Genomic DNA, 19,729 nt, shown 5'->3' with positions numbered 1-19,729 from the left:
TTCTCACCGGCGAGATTTGTGAGAGCAGAAGCAGACTCTTGAAAGATGCTGATGAACATGGTGGCTAGTAAAGGACACCTTATGTTCTTTGCTTCTTTATATAGACTGCAGTTTTGCCCAACAGGCACTGTGCAATTTCTAAATGCCCAGGCAGGAAGAACTGGCTCATAATTGAAAATAAATTCAAATAAAGCTTCAGCCCATCATTTCTGTAAAGCATTGGACAAACAATGCCATCTCTCTCTTTGTCATATTTAAGTAATACTTTTACAGCTTTATCTACTTGAATTGTAACCTTTTCAAAGCCTGGCTGTTTGAACAGTCCCTTGTTTAAAGCCCTGCCTCATGCAAGTGGAGGTGCTTATTGCAGATAATTACTTATGAATAAGCCTTTGTCCCAAACAGCTTACAAGGGACCAAGCTCATTCCACAAAACTCGATGAAATAAATCAGATAGCATTCATGTTGTGTTGGTACTGACTTGACCCGAATTCAACCTGTCTGATATAAAGATGAAAATCATTCCATATCATTATAAAGCCCCTTCAACCATTCATCATCTCTAATTGCTAACTTCATTATCCCCTAGCTAAGCATCATGCCAACTATTCATAATAGCTTTATAATAAGCTGCTTCCTTCTCTAGATCCCATATTCTTTGTTTTCTCACCTTGCCTCTCTTCTACTTTGGTCAGAAGAACAAGAGAAAGAGCAAAGCATGCACTTGTTCCCTTTTAACAGTCCCTGCATTTCCACTTGAAGGCCAGATTGCCCTCATAGAATTCCTGTTCCTCTCCCATGTGCAGCTGCAGCCAGTGCCCTACATTGTCAGGGCTGGTAGCCTTTTCATTTCCCCCTCAGCATGTTTCTATGCAGACATCAAAAGAATGATGCCTCGGGCAGGCAGAGCAGTCCTTTGTCATTTAACACATTGCATTTCCCAAGATAGCTGTTTTCTGGCAACCAGCTTGTGGAGGTGGCAGTCCTTAAATGGAGGTGGCTAGGAAGTGGTGGAGGAACCTTTATCACAAAGATTAAAAGGCAAAATTACAAAATACGCATAATTCTGGATTTCTCAAAACATCTAGAAGAATGACAAAGTATGGCTGGGGGTGGGGGGGGGGGGGGCGGAAGGTGGGGAAATAGTGCCTTGGTATGAAAAGCTTATTTGCAGCTTATAGTGCATTAGATCTCTCAAGAAGGAAAGCTGCAGGTTCCCTGAGGAAGGCCAAATGGCTTCTCTGGAGAAAACTGAAAAGCTGTGTATATTCCCATGAGCACAACTTACCAGCTTCTTACCAAAGGGCTGTGGCATGGTCACATCCCACTCAAATATCTTGTCTGAGTGGCTGAAAACTGTTACCCTGACAAGAAAGCTTGGAACTTGCAGTTGCAGTGTGCAGAAGTGCACTCACACACCACTGAGACTGTCTTTGGTTGTTACCTCAAAGGTGTACAAGTCAGAGGAAGATACTATTGATTGAATGTTTTAGAATTATAGAATAATTTCAGTTGGATGGGACATCCAGAGCTCAAAGCAGATCTAATTAGATCAGATTGCCTGGGGACTTAACCCCTTCCAGCCTTGAGCGCCAACAGAGATAGACAACCTTCCTGGGCACCTTGGTCTTATGCTTGGCTGTAAGTAATTAGTAGTCTCACCTTTAAACTTTAAACTGTTGTGGGAAGGGAAAAATATTTTTTTTTGCAGAAACATGTGCTTAAGTTTGCATTCTTGCATCACAAGTATGCAAACTGTTCTCTCGTGAATCTTTTCTCAGCATGCTCTTCAAGTACTGCCTATGAACACTAAGTTCTTAGTTGTTCATGGTGATGCAAGGAACAAAGATGTGTTTGACCTCTTAGTATACATTTTGGTGATGTATTTCCAGCAATAACCCATGAAGTGATTGAAAATTTCCATCTGCTTTTGGCCTCATGATGCAGTTAGAGCTTTCCCAAAGTCTTGAATCAAGAAAGTCTTGAAGCCAGGATGCTTTAAGCCCAGAGGATGACTGCTCTAGAGGAAACTTGAAGATCATTAGGACAAAAAGTCTGTTAAAATGTCAGAGTACATTGTATACTGCAGTCCTAAGCTCTGCTGGGGCCCCTTGGAATTTTTGTAATACAAAGTAATAAAAAAGATCTGCAGTGGGTTTTACCACTATTTTGCTGCATTCACTCCACTGTGAATGAAACGTGTATTGTACTGCAGTCCTTCTAGTTCAGCCTTCTGTCACGTTCTTCTCTGGTTTAAACCTCTGGGAAAGTGAAATCCTGCCCTTTGTGCTGCGATGTTCTCTGGAGACTAAGGTTTTGACAGATAGACATCATGGATCACACAGGTGAAGCAGTTAACTCTATAAAACCTCCAAAAATTAGCATATATTAGGAGTAAGTTTTTATTTCTAGTGAATAATTTATGTACATGATGGCTAAGATTGTTAAAAGTACTACAGGTGTGTTGTTATATGTTATGGCAATGCATCACGGAAAAAGATGGATTAGATTTTAGCAGTTAATAGTTCCTGCTTTTATAAAAGCCCCTAAGAAATTACTAAAATCTAGCCTGGATGTTGAGGCTTAACCAATGGGCAGACATTAAAGAGCTTGGCAAGATTCACATTAAAATATGTTCCAGGATTTCAGCAAAAACTGATTATACAGCTATTTCTTAAGATCCTTCAGCACACTGCAGCTTCTTTGTGTTGACTGCTATTCAAGGCTTTAAAGAGGTAAAAAATGCTTAATATGGCTTTTTGTCAGTAAGACCTGTTGATGGTGCATGTACTGTCTGTTGGTGTTGTAAAGCCTGGTTGTGTTAAACTCTGGGAACACTAGGAGAATGATGACATGGGACTGATGCAAAGCCAAATTTCTCCCTCTGTGCTTGTGCTTCACACCAGTCCACAGTGAAAGTACAAGCAGTGATTGAGGGATAGGGGCCTGATGATGAAAAATGACTGGCCCATAGTAACCAGGGGCTAAAAAGAGGAGAGTAAGAACTTTTTTTTTTCTGCTTCTTTTTGGAGAAAATAAAAAGTTCCTCATGCAGATTTCTGTACCAGTCGGAGGACCCCACGATTGTGCTGAAGGAGGAAAGACTGAAAAAGATGCACATGGATAATGTCAGAAGCTTCTTGCTTCACTTCAGCGCTGCTAACTCACTGGGTGATATGTATAGAAACTGTGTGCTATTCCTAGGGATTTGTGTTGTCTTAATTTCTAATTTGAGAAAACTGTGAGCACTTATTGAGGTGAGGGGATTGACAGTGTGTGCTGCTGTCAGGCCCAGTGGAGGCAGATGCTTATGAAAGCTTCCCCCTACAGCTTTGCCAGTGTTTGTACCTAAATCAGCCTTTGCAGCTGCCTCAGTACTCTTGCACTGTTCATGAGTTATTGCAAAGTGTTTTTCAGCACTGGGAGAAGCCTTTGAAGGTTGGGAGGGTCTGTTGTTTCAAAGGCACCCTGGAAGTTTAGGGAGGAGTTCATGGATTTCCTGATCTTCTCTCTTTTTCTTCTCCTTCCCTTTATCTTCTTTCTGTTATGGCTGAATGTTGCTTCCCCTCATCTCATGTTCCCACTTGATTCTGCCTGCTTGCCTGTTCATTTGTACTTCTGTAGACCTCATGAACCTTTAGCTTGTTCTCACAGCTCAGCCTCTCATCCTCTGTCTGAATTTGGTCAGAGTTTGACTTTACTGGACTTGCTGTGTGGCTTTTCCCATGTCTCCAGCCTCCAAAGCTTTTGCACTTTGTGACTTTCTCAGATTGCTTTAAACACACTGGTTCTGGAAATCACAGCAACCATAGTGAGATGAAAAACTGAAATGAAAGCCTGTTAGTTTTGTGTGGCTGCCCCAGTGGCACACAGACGATATGGCAAGTCCCAGGCCATTGACCTGGAAACTTTGGTCAAGGGTCTGTAACTGTGTTACTGCAAATGAGCTCTTTGGGGCCAAGTCTGTCAAATGTATCCTTCTTCATTTGCTGTTTCCTTTTGTGTGTGAAAGTGTTCCCTAAGTGAATGTGCTTCATGCACAGTCATATCCCTGACCTTCAAGTAAACTGTTCTGAACTGCAAGCAACAGACTTAATATGAGTCATTTATATAGGCAAAAAATCCAGTCATCTCTATTATGTGCTGATTGTAACTTTGTCTGCTCTAGGCTGGTGATCTCAGTAGCCAATAGAGAGTTTCTGAGATAATAACTATCTATTTTATTGCTTGGAAATAAATCTTTTGGTCTGTCTACCAATTTCAAGCCACGCTCATATTTTGGATGTATTACTTCAACAAAGATTCCTGCAGTGTGATCCTTCTCCATAGCTTTACCTGAGAAGCAACTTTTATAAGTAAAGATTATCAGCAGGGAGTGTTAGTCTGTACATTCTTGGGGAAGTCATGCTATTTGATATGATCAGGAATTAATTTAATTAGTTATGTAGGCAGAAATATGAGGGCAGTTTGTGCTGAGAGCAATGCTTTTGCAAGCTGATTGACTTTGCTGCAATTGCCTGTGATGGGAAGTTCAGTTTGACCTATTTTCTTACACTTTCCTTAAAGCCAGATGACTCAGACCTTTCTGGAGCCAGGGCAGACAGAGCACTGTGTATGGCTCAGTCCTTGAGGGGTTGTGACAGGAAGTCCTAGACTACTGTGATTTTGTGATATTCATGTCTGTGGCACATACTCTCAAAGGGATAGAGATTCAGGATATCCAAAGTGGCAGTTCTAGAAAGACTGATGTTTTCTCAAGTGTCTGAAGTTGATCACCCAGGATTTCCAGGCACTGGAATGAAAAGCAGATTTTTTTTTTTTCTCAGTATAGTTTCTTTTATTCTTGTCTTGAGACATAATTCTTGAGAAAACATGGAGAAAACCGTAGTGGCATCCTGGAAGATGATGACTGTGACCTACTTTACTGAGTTTTCTTTGCATCCAAAAGTGTCCAGAAAAGGCTGTTCCAAGTCATAGGTTTATCACAGTAGAACTTTGCTAGGTTCCACAAAGTTTCAAGTTTCTCTATTGCATGTTGTAAATCCAGGGCTTCTGCTGTATTTTCCTTGTTACTTTAACTGAAGCACTTGATTTTGTCCAAATTAAGGTTCTTCTTATGAAACAATTGTAATGCACAGCTCTAAAACCCTCATATTGCCTTCTTTGCTTTACTTTTCAAACATGTAGTTTTACTTGGAGCCAACAAAACCATAAGTGCCTGGTTTTCCATATCCGTAGGAAGCAGTATAAAACTAACCCATGATGTGGGAGCAGTACTGCCAGTTCGTCAGCCAGAGATGACCAGTGCTTGACTTTATTTATTCTAGAGGCTTGGACTCCTCCTCTGGACCTTCCCCTCCCTTTTTGCTGTCTAGGAGCAATTGTGACAAGAATAAGTCATATTCAGATTTTTTCCCCCAGGGGCTTGCTAGACACACAGGTACACACAGGCGCACTGACTTCTCCCCCTGCTGCACTTTTTTTAGCAGGCTGTGGGGGAACAGAACCTTGTGAGGAATTATAGATGCAATCTGATACCTGACTGTGGGTTTAGTTTTGTGAGGTTTTTAAAAATATTTTTCTGCATGTATATGTAAGACAGCTCTGGGTTTGATGGAAGGAAAGCAGAGGGTGGAGAGCTGTTTCTTAATTTATGCACAGAAAGAAAAAGGTATTTTGGGGTGGTGTGGTGTGTGAAAATCCATGGTATATCATACTTTATTCTCTCAGTGTCAAGCAGGGAGTAACTAGCAAGGAGGCTGCTGCAATGATATGGGTCTTCAAGTCACCGGTGCTGTTGCATTTTGGTATATGTTAAAGTGTGCAGTTAATGCCATGGAAAAATTCCAATTAACTTGAATAAGCACTGGGTCAGGCCCATATTTTGTAGTGAATCTTACTAGTAGAATCTATTCCCACAGCTCCAAACACATGGGGCAAAGCAATTACCAGTGTCAGACTGCTGTCTGTATGCTCACATCAACGCTAAGTATGATCCTTCCTAAATGGAATTATTAAATTGGCCACGCAGGACTTAATTCAGATTCCTCCTTGGTTTCAAACTTGTAATTGCAGTGAGGTTTTTGGAATTACTTTTTGTTAACTTTAAGATGGCGGCTAAATGCTCAGTTTAGATCATGCAGGGGTGCTACCAAGTCCCAGTTCATGCCTCTGCTCTGTCCTTTTTCTGTTGTCAAGGCAAAAAAGGCTTCCATTCCTCTGAAAGCTATGCAGGATATGCAAAGTGCTCCAAATTGATCATAAAACTTCAGGGCATGCCACATCAAAATTAGATATGAAAACTGAGCGTGGATTTTCTGAGATGGGAGGTAATGACCTCGTTAGGACTGTAGTGACTAATGGCTCTGGTGCTAGGACTTGCAGTAAGCTCTGCTACAGCAAGAGCTTCAGCTGTGATTTCAGCATAAAGATTGTCTTCCTTTCAGCATCATCTAATGCTAATGTTTGCTTGCTCAGCTGTTTTAGAACTTCACACCCCACACTGGTTCATTGCTGATGTTTACCCTTAGCTTTATCAGGCCTTTAGAAACATTAATTGCACATAGGTGTTTGGGCATTCAAATGGCAGCTCAGCAACTTTCCATCTGTCCTGCTAGGTAGGATGACATCTTCCTTTTTATCCTTAGAAGGCCTTTGCCATCAGTAGTTCTTCACTTTTGCAGCAAACAGGTGTTTCTAAGCTTATGTGGTTTTTACGTGTAACCTTTTCTGTTCGCTTTCTTCACACCATATGGCATCACATAGAAATAAAGCAGGGCGTCTCCTAAATAAGGAGAGGACTCCATCATGGCAAAGCATATGCACAGGATGTGGAGAGCCCTGCAGGTAGAGCAAGAATGAGATGTGTAATGCTTCAGCACTATTGCTGAATGTTGAAAATCCAGGAAGGGGCATTTTCTTTCCTTTCTTCTTCCTTCAGTTTGCACTTGTTTGTGCAGCACTCATCACCTGGGTGATGGCAGTCTTTGTCTCTCTTGGGCCAAAGACTGCCAGGAGTAACTGGGATTGTTGCTTAAGAATGTGTTTACAGCTGCAAAACTAAAAAGGTCATATTCTATTTTGGCCTGCTGGAGTCTCAGGCTGATTCTCCCTCCTCCTTGCCCTCCCATTTTTGCTGATGTGCCACGTAGTAAGCAGAAATACTGTCAGCCTAGCACCCTGGAGCCTCTGCCATGGACCAGAGTCCTCCAGCTGCAGTAATTGCCTGGCAAACAGAAAATATTTGGATAGCCAGGTTTGAATTGTGCACTGCAATGAGAAAAATTCTTCACCTGGCGACAAACTCCTTTGAAAAATGTCAGCCATCCTGAGGTGGTTTTGAGGGCATTTTTTTGATAGTAAATTGAAGATGTTACCAAAGGAGGTACTGTGCTAGGGGCTGATTCCTGTGTTGTAGCCAGTGATCAAATTGTACTTATTTCCCTCTTTACTCCAAGCTGATCAGTTTGTACCACTATGTGTAGCACAACATTGATGTATGCATTAATCACCAGAGCAGCTGGTAATTAATTTATTTATGTTTTATCTCTTTTTTATTCTCACTGGGATGTTTATTACCATGAGCAGAGGAAATAAGAAGGAAAGTAAAATATTTATAAAAAATTGCCAAGTACCGGGGCATCCCTGTGAAAACATCACTGCCTAAATAGACTGTAAAACATGAATCATAGTGTTTTGGTTAGAAAGACTAAACTGCTGAGAAGAAGTGGTGCTGCCTTGTTAGACTTCCATTTATCTAGCATTTTTATAAGAATAGTGCCATAGCTTGTTCAGAGGAACACTGCAGATCTCCAAGACAACATTTGTACTGAAGAAACAAGGATCAGAGGCTTCCACACAGTTTCTTTTGTGCACCTATTTGTGCTGGAAGAGAGAGCCTGTCCAGCCCACACAGAAACCTCCCTGTTGTTCAGCTGAGGGCTGTAAGGCACATTTCAGGGATGTCCTGACTGGCATTTTGCACAGTGCCACAGCTTAGAGAAAGAAGTAAGAAGGAATATTCTTCTCTGTGGAGTGGAGAATGCAGCTGTAAACTTGCCTGCTCTTTGAGGACACAGTGTCCCAAAAAAGACTCTTAGCCAAGTGATCTCTGACATGGGAAGACATGGTGAAATGGGGAAAAATAAAGGCATGACAGTGTCAAGCTTCAGAGATTTTTGTGCAGGTAAGTCATCAGTCAGTCATCTGTTTAAAGGGGATGCTGCTTCCATTTCTTCTTTATGGACAATGGAACTGGCATTCTCCTTAATGGCAAAGGCTGAAGGGGTGAAAGAACTGAAGGTACAAGTCGTTTCTCAAGCTTATAGAAGAAGCAAATGTGGCCTGGGAATAGGATGCAAGTTTGTTGATTCACTGTCAAATAACGAATTATCTGACATCCTGTTCATTGATTTTTGTTGTCCACTGTGCAATCAAATTATGCCAAGGTTTGTAGCTGTGTACTGAGGCAGTGAAAGAGTTATTAGACCTTTTTCACTTATCTTTACAAAGGCAAAGCAAGTCTTTTTCTGCAGGACTACTGTAGTACATTCATTTTACATTATTTGTCCTGGAACTGATTAGCAGCGGCAGCTTTCACCATAATTAAAGAGATCATAATTAAACTTATTTTTGTTTTATGAGCTGTGGCAAATTCAGATTCTCTGTAAGGCAGCTCTTAGGAATGAAGGCAATTTGCATGTTATAGCAAAGAGCATGTTACAGGAGACATACTAGCAGATATCTTCAGGGCTTGTTTGCATTCAAAATACATAGCACCTGGAAGCAAAAATTTACTGGGCTTTCTCCATGATAATTTGGGGCTCTTATTCACCAGTTATTTAATTCCCAGTTGTCCACAAACATGTCAGAGCAGCTGGGCTTCTGCAGTCTCCCAGGATCTGCTTGTAAAACTCAGTCCGCTCTGGTAGTATTTGCTGGTTCTTTCACAGAATGGAGTGCATGTGAGGCTGAACTAGAAGGTAGGTGATAGTCTTTCAGTCTCTGCCTGAGAAAGAAGTTGCTTCTGTCTCTCTCTAAAAGGTTTTTGGGTTGGGGAGATAATATCAGAGTCAGTAAAAAGGCAGTGTTTAGTTATGAAGTCTATTTTCAGATCCTAGTTGAATTTTATAGCTTTAGAATCAAATGAGTAGCAAGAGGAGGGATAAATACTGTCGAAATAAAATCAAGTGAAACAAAAACAAAAAAGTCTGGAGTGAGTGAATTGTTTGGGCTAAGCCTGATGGAAAATGTTTTTCCTGTTCCCCCTCTCATTTTGCTATAAACAGTAAACCTCTCTCTCTCATTAAATTTGAAAAGTCTGTTGATATTCCCTCTGTGATATACAAACACCTTCAGAGAACCTTAGATTATGATTTCATAAAATTTGTCTGAAAACCAGAAACATCAACATCACTATTCTTTAGGCAAGGAGCTGAGATATCAAGAGGTTGTAAATAAATTCTCTGAGGTCTTAGAGGGAGGTTGCAAAAGACTGATGACTTGACCCAGTTTTTCATGTTCTAAGTCTTCCCCAGTTCCTGAACTACAAGACCATTTACCTTACAAGACCAGCTCTGCTGAATGTATGACTCTAGTTTTCTTTCTTAAGACAGGGGAGGCACAACACCCCAAAACTACCCCGAGACAACAGATATGATATTCCAGTTTTGAGTTCACCCTGCATTTCATTAACACTCATATTTCCCAGATTCAGGGAAGCTGGCATTTGAATGTGCTTTTCTCTCCTGACCCATTTCCATAATGCAGCAGTACTGAGTACGAGTGACAGTGTGAACTCTAAGCAAGTTCAGAAGGTGAATTATGATCATGTCTTCCACTCACCTAATTATTTTCTGAATCACAACCAAACTGAAGGTGTTCTCAAAGGCAGTGAATAAGTTAGAGGGAATTCCACTGCGAGTCTCTGAACTGCTGTCTGACTACTGGAGGAATCAAACTCTTCTCAGCCTTTACTTTCCAAATGTGTAACATAGCAAACAGCACCTCAGCATCAGGCCTTCCTTCAAAGGGATGGCTTTTCAGTGCATTAACTCGGAGCTACACACTTATACACATTTGGGGAACTCACCTGCTTATTCCTGAATAATTGTGCATTCCCTGTTCTCCTACCACTTATATGAAGCGGGTAGGAATCTTAGATGAGCAACACATGCAAAATCAAGTCCTTTGGGGCAATACATCACCTGAGGTGACCGACTCTATTCAGCATAAACCCACATACATAGCCCAGTGTATAGGATGCTTGTATGGCTTGGTGACCAGCATAATTCTGCTGAATGCCTGCTTCAGTCTGTATTTCTGTGAGATCTGATAGCACCTTGGCTGATTTGTGAACTCTGCTGAGAAAAGTAAAGCCTTGCATTTGGTTTCAACTCCCAGGAGTGCCAGGTGAGAAGTCAGACCTGCATCAGAATGATGCAGAGCAAGTAGGTCAGCAGTTTCATTGTATGCATCTTCTGTGTGCCTCTGTGTGTGTGTGTGTGTGTGTGTGTGTGTGTGTGTGTGCATGAACTTAAGAAAATTGAAAACCATGGCAATGAATTAAGTTTCTGCTCTGTCTTCTTTAGGCAAAACTCTCACTGACTGTTTCATGTGTAGTTTAAGAGTATCAAGGCTGTTTTGTCCTCATGTTGCAGTAAAACATGGGGCAACAATATGTGGAAATGATAAAGAGTTGTAGAATGAGTGGATTTCTTCTAACAGTGAGTGAGGGCTTTGGCTAAAAATAAGGAGAATGGTGTTATTCTTTGCCGTATTTCATCTGCCCCAATTGCACTCTCTCTGCTTAGTGCCTGCCAAACTGATAGCTTGCTGAACATTTAAAGAACCAGCACTCGCATTCCTGTAATAGCAGCCAGAATAGCTGAGGATATCATCTCTTCTTCAGGCTTTCCTTCCCAGAACCTGCAAGAAGCAAGCATCTTTGCCCCCACTCCTCTAATTCTCTGTGTCACAGGCACTGTCCTGAGCTGCTGCTTCGGCAGGTTGGGCAGTTTGGGTTGTTTACCAAGCCGTGAAAACGCACAGCATTTTGGGGGCAGCTGGACAGCAGATTGATGTGTCTGGCCAGGGATTATAATCCCTTTCAGGCAGGGGGAGTTTTGGAAATGCAGGCAGCCTGGAATGATTAGGCTGTTCTCTGGAGCAGCTGCAACCATGGGCAGGAGGCAAGGGAGACAAAGAAGTTCGCTGCCTAGATAAGCAGTCACACAGTGTGGCTCAGCCGTGGCGGCTGAGGAGCAGGGGCTGCAGGGGCTCTCGGGCCGAAGTCACCAGGCGGTGCCAGCCATTGTCCGTGGCCGCCCTCTTAAGCCCTGCACGAGCCGGACCAAGCACCTTATCTGGCTTTTATAAGAAGCAAAGGGGGAAAAAAATCGGAATGAAAAGCGGGTGGGGTTTGGTTTTGCTGGGGCAGCTGAACCGGCGTGCCCCTGTGCCCCCTTGAGCCGCAGCCGGAGATGATGGAGAGCCGGGGAGGAAGATTTGCAGCCCGCTGCCGGACAGTTCTTTGTGTGTACATCGTTAATTCCGTGGGACGGGCCGCGCTGCCGGCCCTGCTGCCGTGTACTCCAGGCCGGAGCACGGCGGCGCTGGCAGGGCCGGGCTGTGCCCGCCATCCCGCAGGGCCGCGGCCCGGGGCGCTCGGAAATGGGGGAGGGCGTGGGAGAAGGAGATGCAGAGGGACCGGGAGGCCAGGGAAGGCTCTGCCTCCTGGGTGTCCGCAGGCGGCAAGGTAGCCAAAGGTGTGCCAGGCTCCGCCGTGCCGCCACATGTGTCCGGCTCCCGCGGCTGAGGGAGAGGCTCGGAGCGGGAACGCGCTGAGCATCCTCCAGCCCTGCCCGGGGGATTGGTTAAGGAGAGGGGTCGCGGAGGGCAGGCAGCAAGGCTCAGGCAGCGCTTCTGCCTGCTCTCCTCCCGCCTCCCCCTCTCCCCCAGCCCTCCCCTTCATCCCTGTTGTGTGTGGCAGCTAAACACCGAGGCGAGCGGGAGCGGATGGCGGATTGCACGCACGCCAGGCAGCCTGGGATGCTGGCTTTTCCTTCTGCTGGCTGCGGGCAGGGCTCGGTTTCGGACATGAGTGGAGAGAAACCTAAAAAGAAAGCTTTCTATCTAGTGAGGATGAAGCCACTGAAGGAGCCCACCAGCAGCACTAACAACGTCTCGTTTGTGATACAGTATCACATAGGCAAGGAGATCAAACACATTTGCAGCAACTGCAGTCGCGGGGAGGAAGCCCGTGACGGTGAGTGCCGAGATCCTGTGGGTGTAGGAGCGAGGCAGGGAGCGCCTGTGCTTGCTCGGGGGTGCGCGGACATGTGTGCGCTCCCGTCGGAGCCTGGGATGCTCGGCTTGCTCCTCCACAGATCCCAGGGAAAGAGGAAAGGAGGCGCGGGAGCAATACGCTGGGCATTGATTCAGCCTCTCGATCGGGGAGATGCCAAAAGGGACGGGTCCCTTCATTTGCCTCAGAAGCTTTGTGCTAACAGTTAAGGCACCAACTCTTCTCCTATTTTCCCATTCCCTTTTCTCCCCAGTTGCTATAGAAATTGCTGCTTGTATTGATTGTGTTTTGTTCCCATTCCTATGAATTTTAGATCAGGGGGTTTTTTGCCTTGATACATCAACTTTTTCCTTGTCGTGCTGCAATAGAGTTTGCTTGACTCAACTGAGTATCTGGAAGATCTGGTTTATCAGGAATACCGCTAGTGTGATTTTCATCGTGCTGTCAAATGCATGGGGGAAATTGTATTTTTATTGGAATTAATACAGTGCTCTTCAGACAACTGTTCTCATCCCTTCCCCCTCTCCTTTTGGGACTGAGCAAAACCTCTAGAGGGTATTCAGGGAGTGACGGTGTAATCAATCACAGGTGTTGCTACAGGTAAGTATATGCTTTTTATGTTTCTAGGAATGCAAATATTTGAAGGCAACAATGACAAATTCTCTGGATTTTGCCGAAGTAAGCTATTAGGAGAAGCTGAGAACTAGGAGCAGCATACAAGCATTCAGGCAAAAAATAGCCTCACAGATGTTACCCCACATTCTTGTTCAATGTTGTATTACTTTGCTTTGCTGTGTGGATTTGCATGTTACTTAGGACTGAAGGCACTCGACTTAGGTCCCTATTAACTGATGTGGTATACAGATCTCATTTTCTGAAGGTCAGGGAAAGACTTTTTTTGATGATAAATGTGAATTTGAAATTGTTAGCGTTTTCTGAGCTGAGGTTCTTAGTAGTTGTTGGCACTCCATTTTTCAGCTTTTGACATTAAGGTTAGTATTATTATTATTATTAATAATAATATTTTAATTAACCAACTCTGCTTTCATTTGCACTATACAAAAGAACAAAATATTATTTGGGAACTCGTGGTTCTTTTTCAACCACAGGTCTGCAGTTTAACAAAGTAACCGTGCATTTGCTAATGTCTCTTCAGAATAAGCATCCTGCTAATGTGATTATAATTTCTTTGATTAAAAAGCAGCTAAAGCTGAACAGAATTGCTTTTGGTGAATAGGGAGAAGATAGCCTGAGAAGCCTGGAAACCCACAGTGGGTTAAGCACTCTTTCTGCTTATGCCACTACAGCTGAGGGAAGAATCTGATGAATGCTATGTAAATTGTTGAGTGTTTCCTTTCCTCTTATGTGCTGCTACTGACAGCAAGCCCCACAGATATTAAAGGAATGGCTTTGTCCAGCCAAAGCAGTAGTATTTACTTTACACTACTAGTGTAATTTATTTATCCTTAAAAGCAAATGAAGACATTTATAAAATTATGCTTTCCTAGTTTAATTGAATTGACCTAAAACTCAATTGCATCAACATCTTTTGCTGAGTTTTTTTTGGAACCGTGTACTTGAAATCTTAGCACAGTAAGAAAAGAATATGCTTTCTTCCCTTTTAAGGCACACGTGTACACATGGATGCATATGAATGTATAACTCCAGTTACTTGTACCTCTTAGCAGACTAATAGGTTTGTATTTTAGGGGTTTTCTTCCTTCTCTGTGTTTGGTTATTTAGCTTCAAACCATTACATACTCCGAGGGCAGGCTATGGCTCTTGGCAGGAGATAATCTAGTAACCCTAGAGAGGCAAAGAACAGAGCAGAGAGGCTCGCAGCCAGCAGGCTTCCAGGGCACATCATCAGTCTGGTTTTGCCCCCTCTTTCTGTGGGGTAGGATTTCATTCTGTGTCATGCAAATGATCATAATTTAAAAAGTAACTAATACCAGTACAGCCTTAATCTTTTCTTTCCACAGCATGCACATCTATGAGTTTCTTTCAGAAAGTAAAGAAACTGTAGTCTAGTCCCAGCTATGCTGCCTGGGGACACTCACTTTCAGCATTGAAAAATGCCAGGAATTTTTTTTTTTTTTCTGGTGAATACCAGTTCTGCATCTTTTGGTGCTTGGAGGGAAAGGATGATATAATTAACTGAAATTACACAATGATCATATCAGACAGATCAGGTAAAAATCTGTGACCAGCTCAGATACAGAGAAACCTGTCAGGATCTCAAGATGTCCATGAATCCTCACAGTTGCACAGCCTAAAGAGCACTTAGAAAGGGGACCACTTACTACCTTTTATAAGGGAAATGTACAGCACTTTGCAATGTGAGCACCCCCACCCTCCTATTCAAATTATGTATAGTTTATATAATGTCTTGCAGGTCTATAGCTGCTCTAGTGTACCCAAATGTCCTGTGTGGATCCTGTGATCTGAGCAGCTATTGTATTTGTTGGAACCATGTACAAAGACCAGTATTCAGTCCCTATGGCATAGGCAGATCAGTTGGACACATTTATTTAATGCTGAAATATCCTCCAAATCCAGTTATGAGTCCTGGATTCTAGTCATTGTCTTACTCTACATTTTCATTGTTCTACTACTCTAGAAGGAAAATTTATGCTGAAACTGAGGCAGATCCTTCAGATACCATCAGCTAATCTAGGAAAAGTCACAACTAGGAGAATACTAAAAGAGATAGCCATGAAACTGAAGGAAAATATGGAAGCAGGTACTGAGTCATATGATATCTTGGAAGGGAGGTCCTGTAATTTGGAGAGAAGTTGATGAAGAAATTTGACAATGCAGATGGGCACACTGAAGTACAGGTAAAAGGAGTTGGTGTAGATGCAGCATTTTGATGAGGTAAAAAAATAATAAGTGAGGAGCTCAAAGATAAGCAGGATCCTACAGTAATAGGATGAAAATGGAGATGCTTTAACCATTGGACTGAAAAGAATGGATATATTTAATGCTAATTTAGTTGCAAAATAGAAAACAACAAGAGAGGTCTATAAAAGCACCAGTACCAAAAGGTTGGGTGGTAGAATAACAGAAACTGTGTTGAAAATTGAGTGGTGAAACTGTACATGAGTGAAGAATGAGATATTCAGGACAGGATGCCAGAGAGGCAATCAGACATGGTGGACTGAACTGAGAGGGAGGTCAAGTGAAGAGAGATGTGAGTCACCTCCAGGAATACAGGAGCAATAGGGCTGATCTCTGAATGCTAGGGGCTGTGAGGGAGATGTTGGGAGAAGCAGAATGGAGAAGAGTTGCAACAGTCCAAAGAAACAATATACAAGAATTGAGGAGACAACACAGGTTGCTCCAAAATCATGAAGAGGAATGAAAGTGTTTTCTGAATGTAAATATGGAGAAGTGACTGATAATCTAGTAGAGCAGAAGGAGCTAGAACTGCAAGAGATCAAGGCATGCTGTAATGCTAAACATCTGGTATGTATAGAGCACTTCTCAGTGTGCTGATTTTGGTGGTCTCTGTGAGGGTTGTGATAGTGCTGGGTCATAGCAGATGACATGACTGATGAACCACAGTAGTCAGAGAAACAAGTGAAGGAAGAGGCTTGGCTGGTTTTTATTTATTTTATACTGGAAACTGACTGCAAATCTCAGTGTCCTACTGAATGCTGAGCCTGGGTCCGGAATGTGCTTTAGACAGATCTCTACTGTATGGCTAGAAAGAACTGTAAAGACTTCAATGACACCCAGAGGTGACCTAACAGAGTGAGTGGAACAAATGAAGTGGGATACTTTTGATTTTTATGCAGAGGGTCTGACAAGAAAACTTGAGTGGGAAAAAGTTAACTTAGGAGTGCATTGGAAGAGAAGGAATTCACAGAGCTAAGTGGTTTTTTATCACTGACAAATTAGGGTTCTCAGCTTAAGGGTTCTCTGTCGAGTATCTCTGGGCAGCTTCAAGCATGTCCATCATATATCACTCTGTACCCAAGCTCCTTGTCTGTGAAATGGAGATTGTGGGATTTCCTTCCACTTGCTGCTGGTCTATAAATAGATTATGGGTCCTTTAGTGGGGAGAGGGAGGAAAGGACTGTCTCTTGCCATTTGTGTTCCTAGTTCCAAGAACTGTGTGGCTCAAAGTTTTTAGGTCTTTAGGTTCAAGTGTAGTGGCAGTACAAATAATACAAAGAATGAACATACCCAAAAGGTTTCATTCAGAGCTGATAGTCAGTCTATTTATTATGTGCTCCTATACTTCATGGTTTTGCTATTTAAGCAGAAATTATTCTAAGATCTTATATATGCATGAAAATCAGCGTGGACTGAGATACTGTTGCTATAGGAATTCTGACACTTGTTTTTCTGACGCTGCCCATCCTCTAGAGCTTCCAGATAAATATCTTTTCCGAAAAGAAAGTGGGGAGCTGTGTATGGGGTCTTGTGCATGTGTGTGTGTATGTGTATGCATGTGTGATTCCCACCTGGAACTGAAGACTTATTTCTTTTAACTGGGAACTTTTAGAGCATTTACTTTAGCATCACTTAAAAGATTGTCTCTGATGTGATTGTATTGCTTCCCACAGAAGTAATTACTAAATTAAATAGTTATCTTCTAGACAAACTGTAAGCCATGCAAGAGCTATGTATAGAAATAAGTTTTACTTCACTAATTCTCACATAATTTCAGACAGTAACTGCTTTTCCATTACCATCTGCAGAGTGAGCAAAGTATGTTGCTATGAGGCATTGCAGTCTTTTACAGTGGTACCTGTCAAAAATCATGAGATATTTTGGAGTGAAAAAATTATACTACATAGAATAGAAAAGTAGGTAAAAAAACAGTGTACCTGGTCCTGTTGTGAAGCGTGGGAAGCTGAAAAACATGTTTGAGGTTTGGACAGCTAATACAATTATGCAGTGTGTGTCTTTAGTCCCTGAGGGATAGTTACCCTAAAGAAGCAGAGAGGGAAAGGCATGGGCTTCATTGCTGAGTGAAATATGTTTCAAACAGATCATAGAACCAAATCAGCTTATTTTTGGCAGTTGAACTCTGTAGTATTTGATTTGGGTGAATATGATGCTATGCTAGAGAAAGTTGATGGGATCAAGCAAAGATGCTCCACATCCCAACAGGTTGCTGGTGAGCTGGGTGGCCCACTTTGTTTCCACCAGCATTACTTTCTGCTCTGGAAGATACAAGCCCTGGGTGTTTGGCAGGATGTGAATAAATGTGCCTTCTAGGAGGAAGGTGTGATGCCTACTCATGGTAACTTCCAGACAGCAAAAGCCCATGGCTGCCAGCACATGATCCTTTAGCTGTCCTTTACTAAGGAGTGGAGGGGGCAAAGTCCCAGCGCTCTGCTCCCATCACTTTGTCTTTCACTTTGGGAACTAACAAAAACTCATAGTAACCTGTGGGTTTGACCTGAAATCAGAGGCTAACAGGGATCTGTTAGTGCTGCTGCAGATGGGCATGGCCTGCAAGCAGGGAGAACAGTGGGGAGGAAGAGAAGAGGAACAAAAAGCTCCATTTAGGCTGTAAGAGGCTGTCCCCCTGGCTTACACACGTGCCAAGACTAGCAAATGCGAGTGGCTGACCCGTGAGATGTGAGATTTTCCTTAAACACTGGCAATTCTTTCAGTTGGCTAGTCTGCAGCTGAAGAAAAGGGATGGGGGAAGAGAGGAAGTGACATTTATGTCCCAAAATAAACCTGAAGAAATATCATGAAGCCTGGAGCAGGTCATTAACTGCTCACATGCATCTCTGTAGTGACTAACTCTCATCCTGTTAAACTGCCTGTAGCAAAAGCTGCTGGCCACAAAACAAGCCAGTTGTGTACCATTCCAGGTGACACTGTGCTGGCAATAGCAAATTCACAGCCCAAGTTTGCATGGGCTGTCACCCAGCAGAGCTCCAGGCTTACTTTGAAGTGCCCTGGAAGATGTCTTGTCCAAAATAGCAATATAATTTACATTATTAACAGAAACTGTAAGAAAAATATAGTTAGTAAGCAAGTTCTTCACTTTGGTAAATTAGATAGTATGAGGAGAAAAAGTGTACACAAGATTGGGTCAAGCTTATGCAACTAGATGACTAAGTTCTTTATTTTCCAGTGAAAACTTCTGTGTCCTTATGGGGGAAATATTTGCCACCTTTTCTGGGAACTCTGTATGTCTTTGTCATTGATTTGAGGACTTACAGGAACAAAACCAACAAAGATGCTGGAATTGGTCACGATGGCTCAGCACCCCCTCATTTTTATTGCACATTGCTGACATAATGACATGGATAAGAGGATACCTCAATTCTTTGGGTCTTTAGAGAGCAGATAGCTTGTCTGTTTCAGTTTTGTCTCCTTTGGTGTTTTCTCCCCTTTCCAATGCTCTAAGTTGTCATCTTTAGATAGCATTTTACCATCCTGCTTTCTGTCTGAGAACCAAGTTTGTAGTCTTGGTATATGTAAGCTTCTTAAATGCAAAGATTGGGGCAACACCAAACACACACACAAAAAAATCATTTTCTTGTGGGAATTTCAAAAAAGCAGTTAAAATGCCATCAAGTATGATGAGAGCAATACAGTGGTTTTCCTGTATTTACCAGTAATGATATGCTCAGAGTATTTGTTGCCATCCTAATTAATATGCCTGGTTTTGATTCTTCTGTATCAGGTTACATACATCAGAAATGTAATACAGAACTATTTGATAAACCATAAAAGGCCACAGATTTTCCATGTGTAAAGTATGGAGCAATTTGTAGAAAAGGGGCAAGATGTGGATGGTGGCATAGATCATGGAGGAGCATGTTCTTGTTGCATGCACTTCAAACCTAGTATGAACCTGGCTGAATAAGTTTGGCTTTCTGTGCCTTTTTGTATTTCCACCACCGCTATGTCCTATTCTATTCTTTGGTCCCTGCCCAGGTGGGCAGCTGGATTCTATTTCTGTGTTTTGTCTTTTCTTATTCTCTTACTTGCTTAAAGATGTTTCTCTTACAGGGTGCTTTGCTCATTTGACTTCTTAGTTTTTTGAAACTTGGAATTTTTTAGAAGAAAATTAGATAGATGGAAGTACTTCATTTTCCAACCATTATTGAAATTTTATTCATTAATATTGTCACTGCCTGTCAAAGCTAAACAGCAGAGAAATACTGGGTATGGGGAGAAGAGATCAGAAGACTCAGTATTCTGCCATGGGATGTCCCTTCCTTTCTTCTCTTTGTTTTTTTTTTTTTTGTTTCTTTTCTTTATATATCATATCATTAAAAGCAGAAGAGTTCATTTATGGGCTCCTTGAGTATACTGTTATATTTATGACATTTTCATTCATCTCTGTTCCCTCAGCAGAGGAGGTAGGCTTTCTACATCAGTTTTTGTATTGTAGGATTTTGTTTCTTGATCTATTTCAGTGACTGTTAGTAAATGCATAGCTAT

The 19,729-nt window shown here is 42.3% G+C and overlaps 1 protein-coding gene across 8 annotated transcripts in view; it reads left to right on the top strand.

Annotated features, from left to right (window-relative positions):
* Positions 1-19,729, top strand: part of PHACTR1 (phosphatase and actin regulator 1) — a 298,270-nt gene that overhangs the window by 147,640 nt on the left and 130,901 nt on the right. Inside the window, exon 1 of one of the 8 annotated variants that reach the window (XM_063160605.1) lies at positions 12,007-12,265. The exons of 5 other annotated variants lie outside the window; for them this stretch is intronic. In XM_063160605.1, coding sequence (XP_063016675.1) covers positions 12,016-12,265 — 250 coding nt within the window. In that variant the 5' untranslated portion in view covers positions 12,007-12,015. Of the gene's footprint in view, positions 1-12,006; positions 12,266-12,389; positions 12,509-12,591; positions 12,905-19,729 lie in introns of those variants that run through there. 2 more of the 8 variants (XM_063160614.1, XM_063160625.1) reach the window with 2 other exon arrangements.

Source organism: Melospiza melodia, chromosome 1 (assembly GCF_035770615.1).
Source record: "Melospiza melodia melodia isolate bMelMel2 chromosome 1, bMelMel2.pri, whole genome shotgun sequence".
In the NCBI taxonomy this organism is placed as follows: domain Eukaryota; kingdom Metazoa; phylum Chordata; class Aves; order Passeriformes; family Passerellidae; genus Melospiza; species Melospiza melodia.
The sequence above is the reverse complement of the archived record's forward strand: the minus strand, read 5'-3'. Positions and strand labels throughout refer to the sequence as shown.